This window comes from Atractosteus spatula, unplaced genomic scaffold (assembly GCF_055471065.1).
Source record: "Atractosteus spatula isolate fAtrSpa1 unplaced genomic scaffold, fAtrSpa1.hap1 Scaffold_238, whole genome shotgun sequence".
Classification (NCBI taxonomy): Eukaryota; Metazoa; Chordata; class Actinopteri; order Semionotiformes; family Lepisosteidae; genus Atractosteus; species Atractosteus spatula.
In genome coordinates, this window is record NW_028296806.1 from 842 (window position 1) to 23434 (window position 22593).

The 22593-nt window shown below is 41.3% G+C and overlaps 1 protein-coding gene and 3 non-coding genes across 4 annotated transcripts; 2 read left to right on the forward strand and 2 right to left on the reverse strand.

Annotated features, from left to right (window-relative positions):
• Nucleotides 1-4596: 4596 nt before the first annotated feature.
• LOC148808169 (U7 small nuclear RNA) lies at nucleotides 4597-4654 on the reverse strand. Its single transcript, XR_016088375.1, has one exon. It is a non-coding gene; the product is annotated as a U7 small nuclear RNA (small nuclear RNA).
• Nucleotides 4655-13820: 9166 nt separating this feature from the next.
• On the forward strand, nucleotides 13821-14498 carry LOC148808170 (uncharacterized). The gene has a single exon (XM_088909442.1). It carries the CDS (start codon nucleotides 13821-13823, stop codon nucleotides 14496-14498), a length of 678 nt encoding a protein of 225 aa, XP_088765568.1.
• Nucleotides 14499-17697: 3199 nt separating this feature from the next.
• trnai-uau (transfer RNA isoleucine (anticodon UAU)) lies at nucleotides 17698-17791 on the reverse strand. The gene is made up of 2 exons: nucleotides 17754-17791; nucleotides 17698-17733 (listed from the first exon to the last, which is right to left on the reverse strand). It is a non-coding gene; the product is annotated as a tRNA-Ile (tRNA).
• Nucleotides 17792-18585: 794 nt separating this feature from the next.
• trnat-cgu (transfer RNA threonine (anticodon CGU)) lies at nucleotides 18586-18657 on the forward strand. The gene has a single exon. It is a non-coding gene; the product is annotated as a tRNA-Thr (tRNA).
• Nucleotides 18658-22593: the final 3936 nt, after the last annotated feature.

Consider the following 22593-nt stretch of genomic DNA (forward strand, 5'->3'; position numbering starts at 1 on the left):
GTAACTTTAGGACGATTGACACGACTGGACGAACACAATTTGTGGCGTTTAGCATGACATAGTCTTGCAGGCAGACAATGTTTTGTCCCACTAATTATATAATTTTATCGTTTACTCGTTTTAAAAAAACACGGTCTTCTCGTTCCTAATCAGATTTTTAGTGCTTTCGGACGTTACTTCCAACCTAGACTGACAGCTCACTCGATCTGTTTGTGATCAGACCATGGAGTGGGGGGGCTGTACCAAATGCCCGTTCCTTCCCAATGCTGAGACGATCATTCGGAAGATGGGTGTGAAGAGAGACAGGCTTTGTCGACTAAAGAACAAGGCAGGATATGCAAGAACACTCATCACTGGCGACAGTTACATTCTTTTACTATAGAGACTCCTACTTTGCGTGTTTTTTAAAGACACTGAAACTCAAGGAAAGTGGTGACAAACGAAACAGGTGGGGTTTGAACCCATGATCCTCAGTTGACGAAACCGACACCTTACCACTTAGCCGCCGCGCCTTCAAACAAGCAGGCGACTAATGTTGTTCAAATTATTTGTTTCTGAATCTTTTTTACATCGCCTGGAGGCAGCAACAACAACAAAAAAGGGATTCTTAACAAGGAGATACGCGGCAGCGGTGTGATTCCAACAGATGCCCCCGAAGAGACTGGAGCTTTAATCCAGCTCCTTAGAGCGCTCGGCCGCGTTACTCTCGACAGCGGCTCTTCAGCTCTTGTGGTCTGACCTAGTGGTGTTATGACACGTGGAAGCGACTGCAACTTCATTTTCTGAGATGCTTTCTCTCACGTGGTGAAATCTCGACTTTGGCACCTCTGGATATAGTTCTTCTGTGGAGCGGGCTTTCAAACCTGTGCTTATAGCGCCCTTGAAGTCATTTTATTTTTACAGGAAGACGTATTCCAAAAGATGCATTCGTACTGGATTTGACTGGGATTCTGAAATACTTCTTGCAAATGTATTCAGACGTTCTTGAACCTATAATAAAAAACAGACCTGAAACTCCATAGCTTCCAATCTCTGATGTTACTGTCCTTAAACTCGGACGTGATGTTCTGCAGACGTGCAGTGTCCCTTTACTCTCGTGTTTTCAAAACGAGCGCAGAAGAAGTGGAACTGGCCTGACTGCACAGGAAAGTACGGAATAATAAAATGTTTCTACGGCTCAAAAATGTCCCTTTAGACCCTCGTCACGTCTCTGTGAAGAACGGGCAGGTAGAGAGATTTTACAGATGCTCATGATGTTTCGCACGGGGTGTTACCTGTTGAAGTGTCTCCCCAGTGGGCAAAAGATGTAGAATATAAGTCTATTAAATGCATACCTTAGAATTATAAATGTGGTCGTAATTTGTCTAGAATGAAATTCTAATATACGTATGTTGTTATACGTCAATTATACATCTATGATTATATGTTCATTATACATAAATGGTTGGAGTTCTTATGTACGGATCAATTAAGCAGACTATTATACATATATGGTTGGAGTTCTATTATACAATATATAGTTCTATTATACAATTAACTGTAGAGGACTATTATACACATATGGATAGAGATCTATTATACATCAAAGATTTTAGTTTTAGTTTTAGTTTTAAAAGTTTTATAGGCAGAGAAACAAGTAAATCAAGCCAATGATTTGGTTTAGAAATTTATTCTGTAAATATACAATCATTCACACCTGAAAAATATCTAGTTCAAATTATAGTACATTATATACAATATTGTAATCAACATATGGCTAATCATCAACTGCTACTAGATCTTCACTAATCAACCAATCAGACATACCCATTACACATTTTCAAACATTAACTGCACTTTTCTGCAGTCTTTGCTCAGTCCTAGAATACAAAGTGACCATATTTCAAAGTTCAAAAGTTGTAGTAACTTTTTAGAACATGGAGCTTTTTGTAAAACACTTTATTTTGGCATTAAAAGATCAGCAAGATTATACATTATAAACTAAAAATAAGAAAGTATGCCAGAGACGGATCCTATTAATCAGATGTAAGCTGTCATATAATGACCTATCTGTAAACTGGAATACTAGTAGTGGATATTTTCCACACCACAGAGAGAATATAATATCATACAAGTAGGTTTTGATTGTCCATATTGTCAAGGACTCGCTTGTGTGTACAGAACTCTTCCATTGTGCTCAGCCTCTTGATGTGGAATTGGGAGTCCACCTGTTCTGTACACTTTCCCACACAACTCAGTTCATCCTCTGATCTCTATCAGGAGACCCAATACCCAAAACTCTGAAATCATTCACATTTTGTATCAGCATTTGAAAGGAATTAGGTCAGGATTTTCTTACACTATTGTTACATTAGCATAACTGTAGTGTTGCTAATGTGCTACATGGAATTTATAATCCTAAAAATGTTAAATTTCCACATTTGTAGTTGATTTTGTATGCTCTGCACCTTCACACTATTTTTATGTGCCATTTATTGCTTATTAACATACTATTTTTAATCAAAATAATATTAAGTAAGACCTGTATGTATTCAAATAGTATTATTATTATTTATACTTACTCATCAAAAGAGGATTGCTCAGAAAAACGTATTTAACCAAAATGGCAAACAACGAATATCAGCAATGCATTGTGGTATATAACCAGAAAAGATGCTGTGTTAGATATGTTTTCAATTTCAATTATATATGCATTTATTAATGTTTTTGATATTACGGTTGCAATTTAACCATGGTGAGAATCCCTCCCTATCATACAGGAGAGTGGGGTTTGATTCCTGACAGGGAGCTAAGGAGCTTTTTCTACAACCTGTTTACAATTTAAACTGTAGTGTGAGACACCTTTCTTCCTACTGAAATCATTTTTTTTAAATGAGATGAATTTGTTATAACAACACAAAACATCAAAGTGAAGCTGCTTTTCAGCAACCCCTTGGCTACATGGGAATTTTGTTTTTTTGACAACAGGGTCATTTGCAAAATTAAACAAGGAATTGATTCACTCCTGTGAAATACTGTATAAAATGGAAGATGGGTTTGACATGGAAACAACTACACACATTTTAGTTTTTTTTTTTTCCAATTGTACTCCCATCAAAGTGACATAAGAAAAGTCATTGTCAGAAGTGGGATATGAAAACAGGCCACCAGGGGAGACTGATGTAATAAGTGCACCAGAAATATATTGAAAACAAATGGGCTGTCACTAAGAGAAATACAGGTCCCACCATAAAACACCATAAGGAGTGCAAAACATGTTAAGTTATTTCTGTACTTCATCAGCGTCGGTAAAAGAGGGACTCAAGGACACAAAGACTCTAGTTTGGGATTCAGGCTGAGAAAGGGAAGTGTGACTTTGGATACAGGGCATGGTAGAGAGGAACAAATGGCGCAATGAAATAAAATGCCAAAACCCCAGATTGAACCAGGGACCTTTAGAGCGTCAGTCTAAGGCTTTCTCAGCCGAGCTATTTCAACCTCCGTGTATGATCCAACCTCTGCTGTCTACAGTAGCCTCCTAAAGTTCCAGCATGAATGCATGAAGAGGAGTGGTAGAGTGTTACTGCAACGTCATTCAGAAGGGAAGTGATCCGGCTCAGCTCTCTGAGGTCTGGTAGATACATCTTCCTCATGAGTAATGTAGGATCAACTTCTTCAGGCTGGAGGAAGAGCTTGCATTTCGGCAGCAGTGACTGACTGAGTAGTGACTTCTAGGACCTGGTCTTATCAAGTTGCTTTGCCAAGTTTGTCAGTTCTGCTGAAATGACCTGTCTCTTGGAAATTTAGGAAGCAGAAGAATGACTATCTGAAAGGTGACATGATCTGCTGGCTGTTTGACGTGATCATGAATGACACAGGAAATGCGAGTTCTTGCAATAAGACAAAACAAGATCCATAAAACACTGGCAGAAGTGCAAAATGTGAGAGGATAAAAGACACCTGTTTCTGCCCGATTTCAAACAGGGGATCTTGCGCATGTGTGATGAACATGATAATCACAATATTACAGAAATGACAGCAGCATTGAACGTGTCAAGACGTAAAAGATTGTTAATTCTCTTCAAATACTCACAGTGTCTTTATTCTGCTGTATTAATTTACTGTGCTCATCAGGCAGTAACAAACCTGTTACCTACACTGTTCCCAGAACTGGATAGGTGACTCCACATTCTATAGCTCTCTAGCATAGAGGAAGTCAGACTACAGAAATGGAGAAAATCTCCTCTTCAGAAAGTGGAAATATATTCCTTAGAAAAGTCCTTTTCTCAAAGTTCAACACTCTCTGCAAGTCACTCATTCCCACCTTGCGCAGTGTAGTGGTTATCACCTTCTCTTAACACATCAAAGGGTTTCTTTTTGAAAGCAAGCTAAAACAAGTGATCACTTTTCTCACATTTTTCATTGCTGACGTTGCTTTATGGGTCTATTTTCTATACTGTGCTGATCAATTGAAAACGAGAAGGCGAAAAAGACATGTTCCCACACCTAAGGTTGAACCCAGGGAATCACAGTCAAATACCAGGAACCATAACTACTAGATTGTATGGAATACAGCTTTATCATGATATCAAAGTGCAATATCTTTTTTCACCAAAAATGGGCTTCCTGACTTCAGAAAGCCTTCGAGACAAATACTAAAAGAGCAAAAATTCCACTTGGTAAAGGAAATGAAAACACATGTACCTTACCAAACTTTGAGTACAGGCAGTCAGGGTGATAATACAAGACGATTTAAAATTCAACAAATAAAACCTGTCAACCGGTAATCCCAACTACTCATAAAAAACTGAAGTGGCAATACACAGTAGGTGACTCTTGGGTGTACATTAAATCCATGTAAGAAGAGGGTTTAGTGTTATATTTCCAAATCCAATATGCAAATGAGAGACCTGGCCCAGCCAATCACAAGTCTCCCGTGGTCTGGAATGGAGCTGATCTCCTCTTCTAGTTATTCATGCTGGAGTTAGGTTACATATTAGCATAATTAATATGACAGCTACTCCAGAAACAAAAAATGTAAACAAATACACTGGATTGTGACTGCAACTGTTAGATTGTAGCTCTGGAGATGACCTTGTAATTCTCCTTCTAAGGTAAGGAAGAGGAGGAGCTTCACCAATCTGTTTTTCCACCAAATAAATTGGCTTTCTGACTTCAGAAAACCTTCCATTTTTTTATTTTTTTTATTTTTAAGAACTTTATTTTAATTTCACAAACAAATACAAATATTCACAAAATAGGAAACTGTAATAAATACAGTGGTGTGAAAAAGTATTTGCCCCCTTCCTGATTTCTTATTTTTTTGCATGTTTGTCACACTGAAATGTTTCAGATCATCAAACAAATTGAAATATTAGACAAAGATAACACAAGTAAACACAAAATGCAGTTTTTAAATGAAGGTTTTTATTATTAAGGGAAAACAAAAATCCAAACGTACATGGCCCTGTGTGAAAAAGTGATTGCCCCCTAAACCTAATAACTGGTTGGGCCACCCTTAGCAGCAACAACTGCAATCAAGCGTTTGTGATAACTGGCAATGAGTCTTTTACAGCACTGTGGAGGAATTTTGGCCCACTCATCTTTGCAGAATTGTTGTAATTCAGCACCATTGGAGGGTTTTCGAGCCTTAACTCCTTTTTTAAGGTCATGCCACAACATCTCAATCGGATTCAGGTCAGGACTTTGACTAGATAGATAGATAATACTTTATTAATCCCATAGGGAAATTGATGTGTTACAGCAGTCCAGCCCAAGACAAGCAAAACAGACATCAGAATAGTTATAAAACAAAAGACAAACAAAATAAATAAAAATAAATAAATACATAGGTGTGTGCAAAATGTGCTGATCATAGTCGCTGTAAAAACAATAAAATATGTGCAAAATGTGCATAGGTTTATACAGACTGATTGTCCAAAAAGTACAATGGAGTAAACATGCTGTCCATAGAGGAGCAAATGAAGGGCTAACAGTCCTAGCCTAGGGCAGCGTTATACACCCTGACAGCCGCCGGGAGGAAAGACCTGCGTAAACGTTCCCTTGAACACCGTAGCTGGAGCAGTCTATTGCTAAATGTGCTCCGCTGCCCAGTAACAGTCCCATGAAGCGGATGAGAGGTGTTGTTCATGATGGCTGTGCGCTTGTTCAGCATTCTCCTCTCAGCCACCACCTCCATGGGGTCAAGGCTCATCCCCAGCACAGTGCCAGCCTTCTTGATGAGTTTATTGAGCCTATTTGCATCTTTTGTCATGATGCTGCTGCCCCAGCACACCACAGCGTAGAAGATGGCCGCCGCCACCACTGATTCATAAAAAATGTGTAGCAATGTTCCACACACACCAAAGGACCTGAGTCTCCTAAGAAAATAGAGTTGGTTCTGACCTTTCTTGTACAGGGCATCAGTGTTACCAGACCACTCCAGCTTATCATCCAGGTGTACCCCTAAGTACTTGTAGGAATGTACGCCCTCTATGTCCTCACCCTGGATGGAAACAGGGTTCAGTGGAGACTTATTCCTTCGAAAGTTTAAAAAATCATTTCTTTGGTCTTGCTGGTGTTAAGCTGGAGATGGTTAAGATGACGCCACTCCACAAAATTGGTAATCAAGCTCCTATATTCCTCCTCCCTCCCCTCTCTAATACACCCCACAATTGCAGAGTCATCCGAAAACTTCTGCAGATGACATGTCTCAGAGTTGTACCTGAAGTCAGAGGTGTAAAAGGTGAACAGGAATGGAGCAAGGACAGTCCCCTGTGGAGCCCCAGTACTGCTAAAAATCTGTTCGGACACACAGCTCTGTAGCCGTACATACTGTGGCCTGCAGGTCAGATAGTCTATAATCCAGGACAGCAGGGGAGTGTCCACCTGCGCCGCCCTTAGCTTATCTCTCAGTAAAGGTGGATGGATGGTGTTAAAGGCACTGGAGAAGTCAAAGAACATAACTCTCACAATGCTCCCCGTCTTCTCCAGGTGAGAGTTAGCTCTGTGTAGCAGATAGATGACTGCATCCTCCACTCCCAGGTGTGACCGATAGGCGAACTGCAGGGGGTCCAGTGCTGTACTCACCAGGGTTCTGAGGTGGTCCAGTACAAGCCTTTCCAAAGTTTTCATTAGGTGTGATGTAAGTGCCACTGGTCTGTAGTCATTCAAGACTTTAGGGTGCCCCTTTTTGGGTACTGGCACCAGGCAAGATGTCTTCCAGAGCATCGGAACCTTTTCTAATCTCAGGCTGAGGTTGAAGATGTACTGCAGCACTGAACCCAGTTGGTCCGCACAGATCTTTAGCACCCTGGAGCTGACACCGTCAGGACCCGCTGCCTTCCCTGCATGGAGTCTCCTCAACTCCCTTCTGACCTGGTCAGCTGTGATGGATAGGCCGAGGAGGGCAGGGGAAGATGGAGTAGGAGTAGGAGGGATCACATGATGGGGTGACTGAGGACATGAAGAGGGTGTCTGGGGTGAAGGCCTGTGAGGTGAATGGACAGTGGACCCTGTATCGAATCTGTTGAAGAAAAGATTCAGCTCATTGGCCCTCTCCAGGCCTCCCTCACTCTGTTGGCCGCCGGACAACTTGTATCCGGAGATCTTCCTCATGCCATTCCACATTTCTCTCACATTGCTCTCCCTCAGCCTGTCCTCCATTATACAGCAGTGTACCGCAGAGTCATGCTGAGGTTGTGAGTTTGAGCCTCAGCTGGAGCAGTGTGGCCTGTGTATTTAGCTACTGAAAGCAACTGACGATTTTCTGGAGATCAGGTCTCAGTTAACATGAAAAGAAACAAGTAAATGTTTATTCTGTATTACACCCAAAGAAGGCTCCAGAGCCATGATTCTGAGTCTGGTAAGAGTAACACAGTTAAATAAATCATCAGTCCAGCTGTGGAACTGAGTGCCGGGTGGAAATAAAACCAATAACAAATAAAACAAATCAGACAGGGCCCTTTCAGTCTTCTCCATATATATCAGAGCCACATCACTGTTTCTTCCACTGTGGCAGTGAGGTCACTCAGGTCAGCCCAGGAATACAGAAACAAGGTGGACTGAATAAGAACTGGGTGTCCTGTGGATGTGAACAGAGCCAAATAATTTAAATGAAAAAGAAAGAAAAGCCCAGCAGTGACTGTCCCCTCTGTACTGAGCCTGGTGGACAGCAGCTCTTCCAGTTGAGTCCCTCAGACTCTGAGTCTGTCCCTGTGCAGCTCCAGTCCACACAGATGTTCCAGCCCCTTCAGCTGTGGCCCCAGTCTCTCTGAGTGGAGCTGACTGTGAGGAAGAGACTGAGACTCTCTAACAGCACAGTGGAGCTGAACTAATACTTATACACTGATACACCCCCAGTCTGAACAGAGTGAGGACACAGCTCAGCTCATCCTCCTTATTCTTATCGGTAGTAGTAGCAGTAGCAGTAGGAGGAGCAGTAAAATATTAGTAGTAGGTATAAATAGTAATAGTAGGTAGCAGTAGTATCAGTGGCAGGAGTAGTTGTAGTAATAGCTGTAGTAGTATTAGTAGTTATGCTGTATTTAAACTTTCCTGTTCAATATAGCAGAGCTCCTGTGTTACAGCCTCACCATAATAACTGCAGCAGCAGGAGCATAAGTGCAAGAGTCAGTCTGAAAAAGCAATGATATGATGATTTCTTTTAAAAATCTTTCCTTGTTTACACAGCCTAAAAGCGGTGATATTAGACAGAGCTTCACTGGAGCTGCAGGTCAGACTCTGCAGTGAGTCTGTGGTTTGTGCTCTTCTGAGCTCCTCCAGCACAGGAAGCCAGGCTGTACTGTGAGGCTGTGGCTGGTTCCCCTCTCTGTGAACTGGGCTCAGGGGTCACTGATCTGGCAGCTGTGGGCTCTGTTCCAGGTCAGAAGCAAGAAGCTTCTATTAACCCTTTCCAGGACCTCCAGCCCTTCAGTATTACTGTAGTGATTCATTATTTTTACTGTAAGTCAGCCTCCAAGCATCTGTCAGAAGTGTTTGACTGACAATTGAGCAATATGTGATTATCTCTTATTATTATTTTTACTTATTTAATGAACAGCAGTATTGCCACTCTTATGAGTATAATATGATTATCAGCAGCAGCAGACTGATGGTCGTGTCTACAATAGTGACTAGTTGACCAGTCTGTAGCTCTGAGCAGTGGGACTCAGATCACACAGAAGACCTGTCTGTGTGTGATTCCACACCAGCCCTGGAATTCAGCATCTCCCACACGTCTCTCATGGGGAGTCTTATAAATATAAAGTTAAAGAGAGTCTGATAACAGTTATACAGCTAGTTAAATAATCAAGCTGAGGAACTGAGAGCTCGAGTGGAAATAAAACCAAGAGATGCTCTTCAACCTCCAGGATCAGGAGTCTGATCCTCCTGGCTTCTATTCTGTGGAGATTCGTGTAAAACGCTTAAAAGCGCTTATTATAGAGACCTGTGCTCTTTCTCTTCTGCTCCACAGGAGTATGCTTTATAACGCATTAGTCTGTGAAGTAAACATTTTTTTTCTGTTTAATGAATTTCATTCCTCAGTATGTCATTCTTCTCCTCCTGCTGTTATGAATCGCTTCTCTTAACAGCCTGTGTTTTTTGGGGGGAGATGTTATATCTATAAGAAAAGCCCCCCAGGCTCCGGACAGGAGTCTCCTCCAGCCGAGACGCGCTCTGCTCTGTCAGAAAGAGCGCTGTGACGTCACAGACACCAGCCATAGCGCCGGGATCAGAGAGCGAGACCGCGGAAGAAGCGAAGAGCGCACGGAGGAGAGTTATTGATCACTTATCTATCGACAAGCAATTAATTCAACTAAAGAACAGTAGAAAAATCGATTAACTTCACTGATTAGTGAGCACTGATTCTTTTCCCGTTCTTGACCCATTTTAAAATCTAGAATAGAGTCAATATCGATTAATTAACATAGTGCATTTTGTGTTAATAATGTTCAATCCGAAATTAAAGAATTATTCATTCAAATTATTATTTAGGAATTGTATCTGAGAGCTAGAAAAATATATTCAAAGTTAATAAATTTGTGTAAGTAACAGTTTAAATGCATTTTCCATTTGTTTACAAATCATAAGTATGGTAACCATGGCGACACGCGGCACGTCACTGTGCCTGGCTAGGTCATAAAGAGTGGTGTGATGTCACAGACAGCAACTAATACTAATGCTAGTGTATTTATGTTAATATTAGTGAGAGTACAACTGGTAGTATTAATATTAATGCTAGTATTCATGTGAGAATGATGATAGCACTACTGATAGTTTTAGTTTTAATGGTCATATTAATGTTAATATTAAATTTAATTATAGTGTTACTGTTACAGTATTAACAGTAGCAGTAGTGTTAGTTTTAGTGATAGCATTACTGTTATTATAAGTAGTTTGTGTCAGTGTTAGTCATAATGATAGTGTAAGTCTTTTAATTTTAGTTTTAATGCTAGTATTCATGTTAATATTAGTGCAAATTATAGATTTACTGTTAGATTATTTACACTAGTGGTCATGTTAGTTTTAGTGATAACATTACTGTTATTATTAGTATTAGTAGTGTAGTAGTAGTTTGTATCACTGTTAGGGATATTGATAGTGTTAGTCGTAGTGATAGTGTTAGTGTTGTAATATTAGTGGTATTTGTGTTAGTGTTAGTTATAGTGTATTTGTGGTTATTAGTGTATGTAGAGTGTGTCTGTGAGTTTGTGGTGTTTGTGAGTGTGTGGTGTTTGTCAGTGTGTGAATGTGTGTCTGTCAGTGTGATATATCTGTCATTGTGTATGTGTGTGTCTGTTAGTGTGTGGGTGTGTGTCTGCAAGTATGTGGTGTCTATCAGTGTGTGGGTGTGTGTCTGTAAGTATTAGTAGTGTCTATTGTGTGTATCTGTGAATGTGTGCGAGTATGTGTGTGAGTGTCTGATTGTGTGTATAAATGTGTGTGGTGCCTGTGAGTGTGTGTTGTGTCTATGTGTGTGTCTGTGAATGTGTGTCTGTGAGTGTGTATCTGTGAGTGTGTGTAGTGTCTGTATGAATGTGTGTGAGTGTGTGGTTGTCAGTGTGTGAATGTGTGTGAGTGTGTGGTTGTGTCTCTGTCAGTGTGTCATAATATGTGTGAGTTTGTGGGTGTATATCTGTCAGTGTGTGTGTAAATGTGTGTGTAGGTGGGCTTGGGCTCCAATGCTGTGTCTGACAGAAGTGACCCATCAACAGGTGTTGAGGTCCAGAGTCGCTTGCGAATTTCTAGAGCACTTTAGAACTTTCTAGAGTCCAGACCAATGAACAGAAATCTGTGAGTGCTGTGTTTTTATCACTATTAGCGTATGTGGTGTCTGTGAGTGTGTGGATATGTGTGAGTGTGTGGGTGTTTGTGAGTGTGTGATGTGTGTGGGTGTGTGTCTGTATGTGTAGTGTCTGTGTGTCTATGTGAGTATTAATGATGATAGCACTACTGAATACTAGTATTCATGTGAGAATAAGTGATGATAGAGCTACTTTTAATTTTAGTTTTAATGCTAGTATTCATGTTAATATTAGTGATAATCATAGTGTTAGTGTCAGAATATTAACACTCATTGTCATGTTAGTTCTTTTGATAGCATTACTGTTATTATTGGTATTATTAGTGTACTACTAAGTTTGTGTTATTGTTAGTAATAATGAAACTATAAGCCTTAATTGCAGTGTTACTGTTGTAATATTAGCAGTATTTGTGTAAGTGTTAGTTATAGTGTAACTGTAGGTTAGAGTGTAGGTAAGACCCTGGCTGCCCTGTGGTGGCTCAGGGAGGGCCTGCGGGTCGAACTGGAGGGGCTGCTCTAGGTTGAGGAGAGCTGGATACAGACCTGGGATCAGAATGCGATGTCTTCCATCCAGCTGGACTGCCTGGAGTTGTACGATGTGGTCCTGGCCAAGTTTGGATCGGAGGCAGCATATGTGGGATTGGTGAGTCCCTGAAACCCCTCCCCCTTGTCCAGCTCACACTGTGGTATCAGGGCGGTACAGGGGCTGGGGCGATTCTCCTGACCCCCTCAGCTTTCCAAGATACCTGCGTCACCCCACTCAACCTGGAAATCTCCCAGCGGAGAGAGACAGGAGCTGGGCTGGGACTCTATTTCAAGTGGGTGGCTGAAAGACAGACCGCTTACAGATCAACACTAGGGGGCATCACAGAGTGAGCGGTGAGACTCTTGGTCATCGATGGCAACGTGGGGTTACTCCCCCTCTCTCTATTGGCTCTATTAACAGTGGGGAGACTTCCCCTCTCTCTATTGGCTCTATTAACAGTGGGGTGTATCTCTCTCTCTCTCTATTGGCTCTATCAACATTGTGGTGACCCCCCCCCTTCTCTTTTGGCTTTAGAAATACCACAGTTCCACCCCTAAGTTGCATCTCCTGTCTGGCACTGTGGAGGTATGATGATGATGATTCACTGTCTTTGTTCTCTCTCTCTGGTACAGGAGTTGGTACTGAGTTAGTAAAGTTTCACGGAGGATATTATAAGATATTATACCAAATCCCAAAATTAAAACAGTGAAGACAACAGGCTACACAATGGGAGCTCTGATAATGGAGGTTTGGTTTGACGGCAGCAGACATTGTCAGGACATCTTGCCTGAATCTCTCTTCATATTTTCCTGGGATTTTCCCTTCCAGGGCACAAGAATCAAGAAGCAGGATGACTACGAGGAGGCGAAGGAGACACTGAAGTCCTACTTTGAAAACACGAAAGTCAGGTGTGACTTCTCTGAGGTGGACAAGTGCTTCGCCAGTCTGCAGCCGACGTCAACGTCAACCTCATCCTGCAGAAGTACCTGGGAATCCCTGTAGCTGAGGTCTGTGAATAGCAGGTTTATTTTTTCTCTTTGTAGTTGTCTTAGACAGTCTGACCTGTTGCAGGCCTCAGCAGGAACAGAAAAGTCTTCTGTGTGTCTTCAGTCTCCACAGCCCAGGAGACGCATGATCCAGGTTGGTGAGGCTGTTGAAGAAACCAAGCTGTCCATCCCTCTCTCTCCTGGATCTTGGCGCCCCTGGGCCCTCCCACTTCGATCACCTGTGACCCCGCTGAACTCAGAGAAACCCCTAGTGACTGCGCCATGCTGCCCCCATCAACTCCCAGATGAGTTCCCTCCTCTAAGGAGCGTCAGAGCTCCTGAGCTTCTGAGACAGGTGAGAAGCGAACAGAACCTCTGTCCTTGAGTAGAGTCAACTGTACAGATTCTTATTGGACACACTGTACAGACTCACCTGTACAGGATCTTATTACAGTCACAATGCATATATTGAGGGTATATTAAGAATAAGAAGTCAAGAACTGACCCCAGCAGCAAAGACCTGTGTCTGCCTTCAGTGTCCAGGTGCAAAGAGGCGTGCTTTCCAAGTCAGCCCTGAAAAAGATGAAGAGGACAACATGTCCACCTCTTCCAATCCTGACACTGACCCGCCCCAGGTCACTACCCAGCCAGCTACCTGTCCCCAGACCCCTCCCTCACCTCCCTCCCATCACCTCCCAGGAGAAGACTGAGGTGTAGGAGACTAAGAAAAAGAGGAAGAAGAGGCAGAGGAATCAGGAGAGTCAGGAAGGTCCAAGTCCTGAAGACAGGCCTCCAGAGTTGCTGAAAGTCAGAGCACAGGTGCTGAGACACCTAGAGGACCCTGTAGCTCCTGTGATTCTAGGAGAGGTGAGGAGTGAACCTTTACTGTAGTGTCCAGTCAGTGTGTCTGTATTAACTCCTCTCTCTCTTGGTGCAGTGTTAATGTACTGGAGTGTCCAGTCAGTGTGTCTATATTAACTCCTCTCTCTCAAAGCAGGTCAGCTCCTCCCATTCCATCACCAAGATGCTGTGCTGTTCCGGGGTCGATGAGGATAAGAGCAACACTACAGAGCTGAAGAGATGGAAAGAGCCGCAAGGGGGCAAGAGGACAACGGCACCAGTGGAGAAAGTCAGGAGTGTCCGGGTCGGGAGGCACCGGTCCCTGAACACCCAGGAGCGGGATGAGGAGAGGAGGCAGAAGCAGGAAGGGTGGTTGATGGATCGGAGACAGGAGGTGCAGGAGGAGAAGGAGAGGAGGAAGCTGGAGGAGGAGAGGATGAAGGTGGAGGAGAAGAGGAGGAAGGTGTTTGAGAAACAGGAGAGAAGATGGGAGAAGGAGGGAGAGGACAGGAGGCAGATGCTGGAGAAGGAGAAGAGGAGACGGAAGAAGGAGGAGGAGCAGAGGAGGAAGACTGAGGAGAAGCAGGAGAGGAGATGCACCAAGGCAGCAGATGCAATTAGGAGGACCGTGAACAAGGAGGAGCGGAGACGTGCCCAGGAGGCGGAGGAGAACAGGAGGGAGCAGCAGAAGCAGGAGGTGAGATGGGAGAAGAAGGAGCAGAAGAGGTGGAAGGCCTACGTTCGGGGGCTGGAGAAACCCCTGCAGCAGGAGGAGGAGAGGAGGCAGAAGGAGAAGGAGGAATGGAGGCGAGCTCAGGAGGAGGAGAGGAGGAATCAGCTCATGGAGGAGAATAAGAAATGAGCAAAGGAGGAAAAGGAGAGAAGGAGATTTTGGGAAGAGGAGGAGAGGCAACAAGCAAAGAGGAAGAAGGAGAGGAGGAAACTGTTGGAGAAGCAGGAGAAGAAACAAGCAAAAGAGGAGAAGGAGAGGAGGAGAGTTTGTGAAAAGGAGGTAAAGAAACAGATGAAGAAGGAAGAGGAAAGGAGGAGAGTTTTGGAGAAGCAACAATTGAAGGAGAAGATGGAGAGGAGGAGAGTTTTGGAAAAAGAGTGTGCCCCAGAGTCCAGACTCTGTCAGGTGAGTTATTATAAATAAGATGCAGGAGTACACCCTGTACCAACTATCCTGTAAAACTATCAATTAAAAATGAAGGAGCTCTTGGCAACTCACAATGAAAATATCAACCCCAATGGAAAGGGAAACTTAAATGTTTGTTATCAATATGTATACATTGGACCACACAAAGGAGAAAAGCCACTGTGGACAAATCCAGACACAACATGAGACATTCTGACTGTTATTTACATTTCCCTACAAATCAAGAGAAATTAAGGGTCCTCGTCCTGCAAGAAGGGACGGCTTGTCGAAATATACAGCATCGCTACCTCACTTAAAACTGCAGAAATATTAACTACAGATTGTTACAAAGGCATCTGGGTTCACATGACAGGAAAGATGAAAGTTCAAACAATTCACACTTTGACAGGTGTGACAAAATGACATTAGAAAACTTATGATCATGAAATTCACTTCCTAAAATGATATCACAATGTTTTTGGACTGTGGGAGGAAACTGCAGCACCTGGCGGAAACTCCAAACAAACATGGGGAGAACATACAAACTCCACTCAGATAGAACAACAGGTCAGGAAATAAACACAGAGCTCCAGCACTGCATGGCAGCAATGTTAACCACAGTTGCACCTGTAAAATAAGTATACTTCCAAAACAGCAGCATATAGTGTAAAACAATATTTTGTAAACTTTCAGTCTGGATCTTTAAAAATTCATCTAATTTTTTGTCAGCTGAAAATGTTAGGCTGCCTGCTTTTAGGGGGGGAAATAATTTTTCAAATGTACATGTCGATATTAAAATAACATATTTCCACATATAAATACAATTATAATAAAATATACAAAAAAAGCCTTATTTTCTTTAATGATATGAGTTCTACAATACTGATACAGTATTGTACAAAATGGTATGATCTGAAGAATCGCCAGAGCACAATGTATCAATTTGGGTGATACTAACAGAAGAGGGACACAACATGTAAATCCACAAGGTTTATTTTCAACAACAAAAATGTGCTTGAAAATAATTTGACAAGGAGGAAACCTTACATGCATGGATACCAGTATTTCCCCAATAGGTTAAAATGCAGCAGGGAACGGTATAACAGAAGATCAGTGTCACTTGATATTGCATCACAGAGGCTGATCTCTTTTTCATCATATCCACCACTTCCAGAAAGCCAGTACACATAATTGTGAGGGTTTAAATTCAGAGGGAAAAATAATTCTCTAAATTAAATTTTATGCTGCACAGAGAGCCTCACATGTACGTGGTCAGGTAGCTCAGTTGGATCGATTGTCGTTCTAATAACTCCAGAGTTGTGGGTTTGATCCCTTACAGGCCAGGAGATCTCCTTATCTTTTGCCAAAACCATTTGATCTTTCAGTCCATGGTGAAATATATTGTGTTGAAAAGATGCCACAAACTGTAGACAAATGCTAGTGCTGCAGGTGAAGAGGAAAGCATTCAAAGATTTATGAGTTTCTTATGTGGAGCGAAGATAAAGTGTCACCATTTGCATATGTGAGGCTTCCAAATCAGCTCTCTGTAAAGACGCTCAAATCCAGCCTGATAAGTAAAAAATATTTTAGCTGGGGATCCTCAAATCAGGCGTGTAGAAAAGAGCACCGTTAAACACCATCGGGAGTGCAGAATATGTGATAAAAGTGTTCTTTAAACAAAAAGTGAAAATAGTAAATTTGTCTTTCACTTAGACGTTCATCGAAAGCTCAGTAAACGATAAAGCGTGTTTACTGAGCGAGAGACTCGTGTTCTGAATTCTCATCAGATTAACCGGTAATACAGCTACTAATAAAGGTTTACATTAATCTTAGTTATTAATAAATTACACTTTTATTAATAAAGACATGTACTGATCAAATTCATTGTGAATAGTTGTGGTGTCTAGAAAACAATTTTAGCTAAATATTTCAAGCGAGTGGTGAATACTGTATGTTCGTTACTTTGTGACCATATTATTTCCACTACATTCAGAACAGTTCAAAAGCGATCGACTGTTCCACTACTGAGTTACTTAAACCCTGTGAAGAGGTGGTTTAAGTTAGTCTCCTACATCAGTAAGATCTAATGGGCAGCAGATGTTATTTTAGGTTTGTTGCAGTTGAGAACAGGTTTAGTACAGAGCTGCTGACAAATTTCAGCAGCCAGGTTCGTAGCAATGACCCGTTGTAGGGACATTGCCAATCAGCCACAAGAAAAAAAAAAACATCATTTGTGCCTTTATTAAAAAAAAAAGGAAAAACAGAGTAGTAGTTTATGTGGTAATTTCAGGTACAATGTAAGAACTTAAGTTAACTAGTCCCACAGTAATGCGTGGGGTCCTATCAATAGAAAAAAAAATACTTGTAACCCAAAAACACAACAACCACAATGCAAGAAGCCTTCCGGGAACCTCGGTAAATCACTGTAGTAGTCTAACGACTACAGAAAATAAAATAAAAAAATACTTAACGGAACAACTTCAAAACAAAAATAACATTAAAAACAAATCTGGGAAACAACAAAAACAGAATCTAATGCGAGAGCTTTTTCAAGTCTTCGGTACCCCATCGTGCTCCCTTAGTCCCAGTAGACCTCTCGGCTAAGAAGATATCTCTCATCTATCTGTGTAGAGACCAGCAGGGGGTCCACAGCTGATGGGAAATTAAGTAGTGACCTGCATCAGCTGCAAAGGAAAAAGTATAGGTTTATTCCACGCTGAAAAGAGAAGGAAACACAACGTGGACCCTTCTTCGGGTGTGACGTGGAATAAACCTTTACCTGTTCCTTTGATGTTAATTTAGACCGGGTCTCCAGCAAATACCTAACAGGCTACAATCCCGTTAGATAAGGTGTTAAGGACGACCTATAAGTAGCAGTAACTAAAGTGGACAGTTGCTTTCAGTAGCTAAAGGCAGGCTACACTGCTCCAGGTGAGGCTCGAACTCACAACCTCGGCATGACTCCGCTGTGCACTGCTGTATAAGTACCGCGCGCTGACCGATTGCGCCACTGGAGCTGCGTACATTGCTTTCCCTTCACACACTGACGTTGCACAAACACAGTGAAAACGATTTCGGCATGTTTTCCGTCTCTCCGTGGGAGAAAGGGACAGTAAAAGAGCGAGGAAACTACAAGGGAAGAAAATGAAAAAATAGTGCTCACTGCAAAAGAGGGAGGAGAGAGATGGTCAGACAGGTAAATCAGCCCGGCGGATTTACACTACAAATTTGTCATTTGTAGTGACATTTATGAGTCTTCATCTGTCTGAAACTGTCCAGTTTGTATTTTCGTTTCAAAAATCCAGTAAACTTGAATAAGACAAGAAGGCACACTGCACATCTGCGGAACATCACGTCCGAGTTTACAGTGACATCAGAGATTGAAAGCGAAGTCGTTTTTTATTAAAAGTTCAAGGAAACCTGAATCTTTTCTCGAAGTATTTCAGAATCACAGTGAAATGTAGTACGATTGCTGCACAGATCTGCAGTCTGCAATTAGAATACGGTTTGTGCGTTGTATAAAATATGCCATTCAAAACTTTTCTAAAACTGCAGAGATACATTTCGGAATGCGTCTTCCTGTAAAAATAAAATATCTATTTTATTTGACGGGCGCTATAAGCAGAGTCTGAAGCCAGCTCCACAGAAGAACTATATTCAGTGGGCCAAAAAAAGTATTTCACTAAGTGAACAATTACTGTACATCATAATCATATTTGTTTTACTCCTGCCATTGCAATTTGTGCACAAAGATTTTTTTTATTTATTTTCAAAATATATTAGTCTTGATGGGAAAGAAAATTAAACTGTGGGCGCGGTGGCCAAGTGGTAAGGCGTCGGTCTCGTAAACCGAAGAGCGCGGGTTCAAGCCCCGTCCGTGCCTGGTTTACTTACCTTTATCTAAATCGTCAATTGTCTTGCAATGTAGAAATTTCTGTAATAATAAGAAAAGAACTGTCAGTAGTAGTTAATAATCCTTTGACAAAGCAACGGGCATCCTCCACTGCTTGTCAGGATGGCTGAGTGGTCTTAGGTGCCAGCCTCAAGAACTCAATCGTGTGTAGTGACAGTTGTTATTCACAACCCGGATTTCTATGGAAGCCCGTTTCCGCCAGGGAGTAAAAAAAAAACACGCTATGGTATCTCAGAATTCCGACTTAGTAAGTCAGAATTCCGACTTAGCAACTCAGAATTCCGACTTTATATCTCACATTTGCGACTTCGAAATAGCCCATATTTCATTGTCTGTCCTTTTGTTATTGTAACGGATTCGGGTTCTAGGGCTTGTGCCTTCGCCGCTCCCACCCTAGTTCGTGCCTCACTGCATTGGCTCGAACCCAGGTCTTATTAGCTGAGCTAAAGAAGACCTTTTTTAAGTAAAAAAGGACAGACAATGAGATACCATAGCGCGTTTTTTTTTTACTCCCTGGCGGAAACGGGCTTCCATAGATTTCCCTTCATGTTCATTAAGATGTGTAATTTGTATGTTGCTTATATAAGAACAGTTTCTTCAAAAGTTCTGTCAATTAACAGTGGAGAGCTAGCCGATGTACGTTTTCATGAAAACTCTCTTTAAGGGGATTACAAGTATCTTGAGCAAATCTGCGTCATATTTTAAAAAAAAGTTTAGCTCAAGATGCAACAGGAGTATAAATGAATTCTCCCGCCCTACATTCCAAGATATGGAATCTTATTTTTCTTGAAGTTTCTGATGTTGGTCGTTATTGGAAATTGCCCGGTGATATCGACTCAGGTAGTCAGTTGTTACGTGCTGTAATTCGATACATGCAAAGCATTTGTATTCCCTCAAATTATTAATAAGGTCAATAATGTATTAAACATTACATGCCACTTTTTCTCTAGATGATGTTCACGATGGAATAGTGAGAAAGGCGTGCCTAGATGTGCTTGAAACAGCACCTTACTATCATTTTAGTCCCGACCTGACCGCACTGAGCAATGGTACGACAGAGACTCCAACGGGTCGGTTTTCTCCTTTTACAGTTTTTGGGAAAAAAATAATCTGCACTTTTAAGCAAGTATTTTATTTCAAATTTTGCGTAAGTGTAAGTTTTTCTTGAAAAACGTTGTTTCAGAAAGAAACTGAGTTGACGGGAATAGCCCTCTCAGTAGAATATTGAACTTTTCATCTCAGCTAGTTCTTCTGTGGAGCAGGCTTCAGAACTCTACGTACAACGCCTTTGATGTCATTTTATTTTTACAGCAGCCGCATCCGGAAAGTTTTTTTTTTTACTTTTTATTTGAACAACAAAATAGATTCAATATAAACAAGAGCACTTATAACATCAGTAGAATCGTCAGGGGTACATAAAATAATACAATTACACTTTCTGAAAACGATTAAACTAGGTAAATCAAGATAAGGTCCGCACAGCTTTAATGTTCTTACATTTCGAAAGAGTCTGTAATTACCCCTTTTCGTCTATTTTGAACTATTCAAACTTAGGACTCGTACCAGACCATTTCACTCTACGTACAGTATATCTCATTTCGTAACGAAAATGTTTTTCCTGTCTTAGAAATGCTCTGGGCGGTATGTCTTACACAACGCACCTAAAGTATTCTAATCGTGGACTGCAGATCTGTGATATAGCCGAATTAGAGGGATCCAGCAATCGTACTGGATTTAACTGAGATTCTGAAATGTCTCTTGCAAAGGTATTCGGGTTTGCTTGAACCTTTAATAAAAACAGTGATCTGAGACTTCCTAGCTTTCAGTCTATAATCTGTAACTTAACTAGGATGTGATATTTCGCAGATGTGCAGTGTGCCTTTACGCTTGGCATGTTCAAGACTATTCGTTGCGTGAGCTCCTCACTGCGTGTCCTGTACTGTATTGTGATTTCGTTGAGATTATCTACGAGGAGTACAGCGACTAGAACGCCTTGAACTTTTTTTTCGGTATATAAAAGAAAACGCTAAAGCACATACAAAGTAACTAACATTTCCTATATGTAGGTTTTCTGATTATGTCTCTACTTCACTTAAATTCCTTAGTTACAGGCGATTTCTTTCCGATATTTGTTCTGGCGCGGTTATTGATCCCATACTAAAGATTATTTTTATAAAGAACATGTCACCTGCAAACTGGTATCGGGAAAGTTTTATAATATTACTTTTTAAATTTATCATAACCTATATGATTTCTTACCAGCGTGGAGCTCGAATTCACAACCCCGAGATTAAGTGTTTGGTACTAGTTGCGCCACAGAAAATTATTTTCTTATTTATATTAAATACTGCGGCTCCTGTCATTTTCTTCTCGTCAGAGAAGAGGTCGGTCTGGTCTCCAGATTATCAACTATAAGATCAGACCGTGCTCCTTTGTAAAGCAGTGTTGGTTCACATTACTTATATGGGGCAACACATCAACTCGATGATCGTTCGCTGTACACGCATGCCCCCCTTCACTGAAATAACATAGACGAAGGAAACTCTCTTGTCTTGGGCTGCTGTCACCCGGATTCAAAGCGCGGGTATTGCGGTCACAGCACAAAGTACTGACCACTATACCATCGCGGCAAGCTGGGACAGACTATCGTTAATTTTATTCAAATGCTCACAGTCTCTTTAATCTGATGGATTCATATACCGTGCTCATGAGAAAGTCACAAACCTGTCATCTACACACTGTTCCCAGAGCTGGATAGGTGATTCCAGATTCTACAGCTCTCTAGCAATAGTGGAAATCAGGCTACAGAAATGGAGAAAATCTCTTCAAAATGTGGAAATATATTCCCGAGACGAGTCCTTTCTCAAAGGTCAACTCTGCTTGCAAGTCACCCCTCCCCACATCGCGCAGTGTAGCGGTTATAACCTTCTATTAACACACCAAAGGGCTTCAGTGAGAAAGCGGGCAGAAACAAAGCGATCTCTTTTATTTATACGTTTCGCACGCCTGACGGGGTTTTACGTTGCTCTTTTCTACACTGAACTGATCATTTGGACATCGTAAGGCAAGAGAGACACATTTCTATGTAATCAGGAAACCAGGAATCCTAACCGTTAGCCCGTTAGTGCCACAGAGAAAAAAAAAAACGTTTCAACGAGATAAAATTGCAGGATTAACACATTTTTTCTTTTTCGTAGCGCTTGTGTTTTGTTTGATTTAGCAAATTTTATACACTTTATTTCTGACACATGACTAGAGTATATTTAATACAAGAGCGTGAACAACAATTTTCATCTACCGTATTGTAATGTTTTTTAAAAAAGCAAGTTAAATGCATATATAGTAAATGTTTTTTTTTCATATAATAGTGTTTATGGTCTGAAAAACGTCATTCATTATTTAACGGACATTTGGTACAATAAAAAAAATTCTCATTCACGAATGTTAACATTTTTTACAATAACGTGTTCTATTGTGATCTTGCGCCCCATGCAGCAATATCACCAGACAGTTTAATGGTCTGTCGTCCTTTTCTGGGTTTTATTCTGTCTTCAGATGCACCACATGTATTTTTAAAATACGTATTCTGACAATTCTGGTGCAGCGAGGCATTCTGATTAATTCAGATTCACTCTTCACGTGTGTTATAGATATCATATAATGTTTTTGTATCCACGCAAAACCTCGCATGAAAGTGAAGTTGATAAACTTTGCTTGTGACATATTTAACAAGGCACAGTGCCAAACTATTAAAATACATCAGAAAAGTACCCGAACTCATCTAATTCATGTATTTGAAACGAACGGATGGGAGACTTTAATATGGCGTTCTGGAAATTCACTTTACCGGGGTAAAGTTAGCTTGAAGTTCGAAAACGATTTTGGCACGCCTGTAGCGTTTACACG

Bases quoted from the DNA above. Each gene is read 5' to 3' on its own strand.
- LOC148808170 (XM_088909442.1), top strand. From the start codon at position 13,821: ATGCTGTGCTGTTCCGGGGTCGATGAGGATAAGAGCAACACTACAGAG.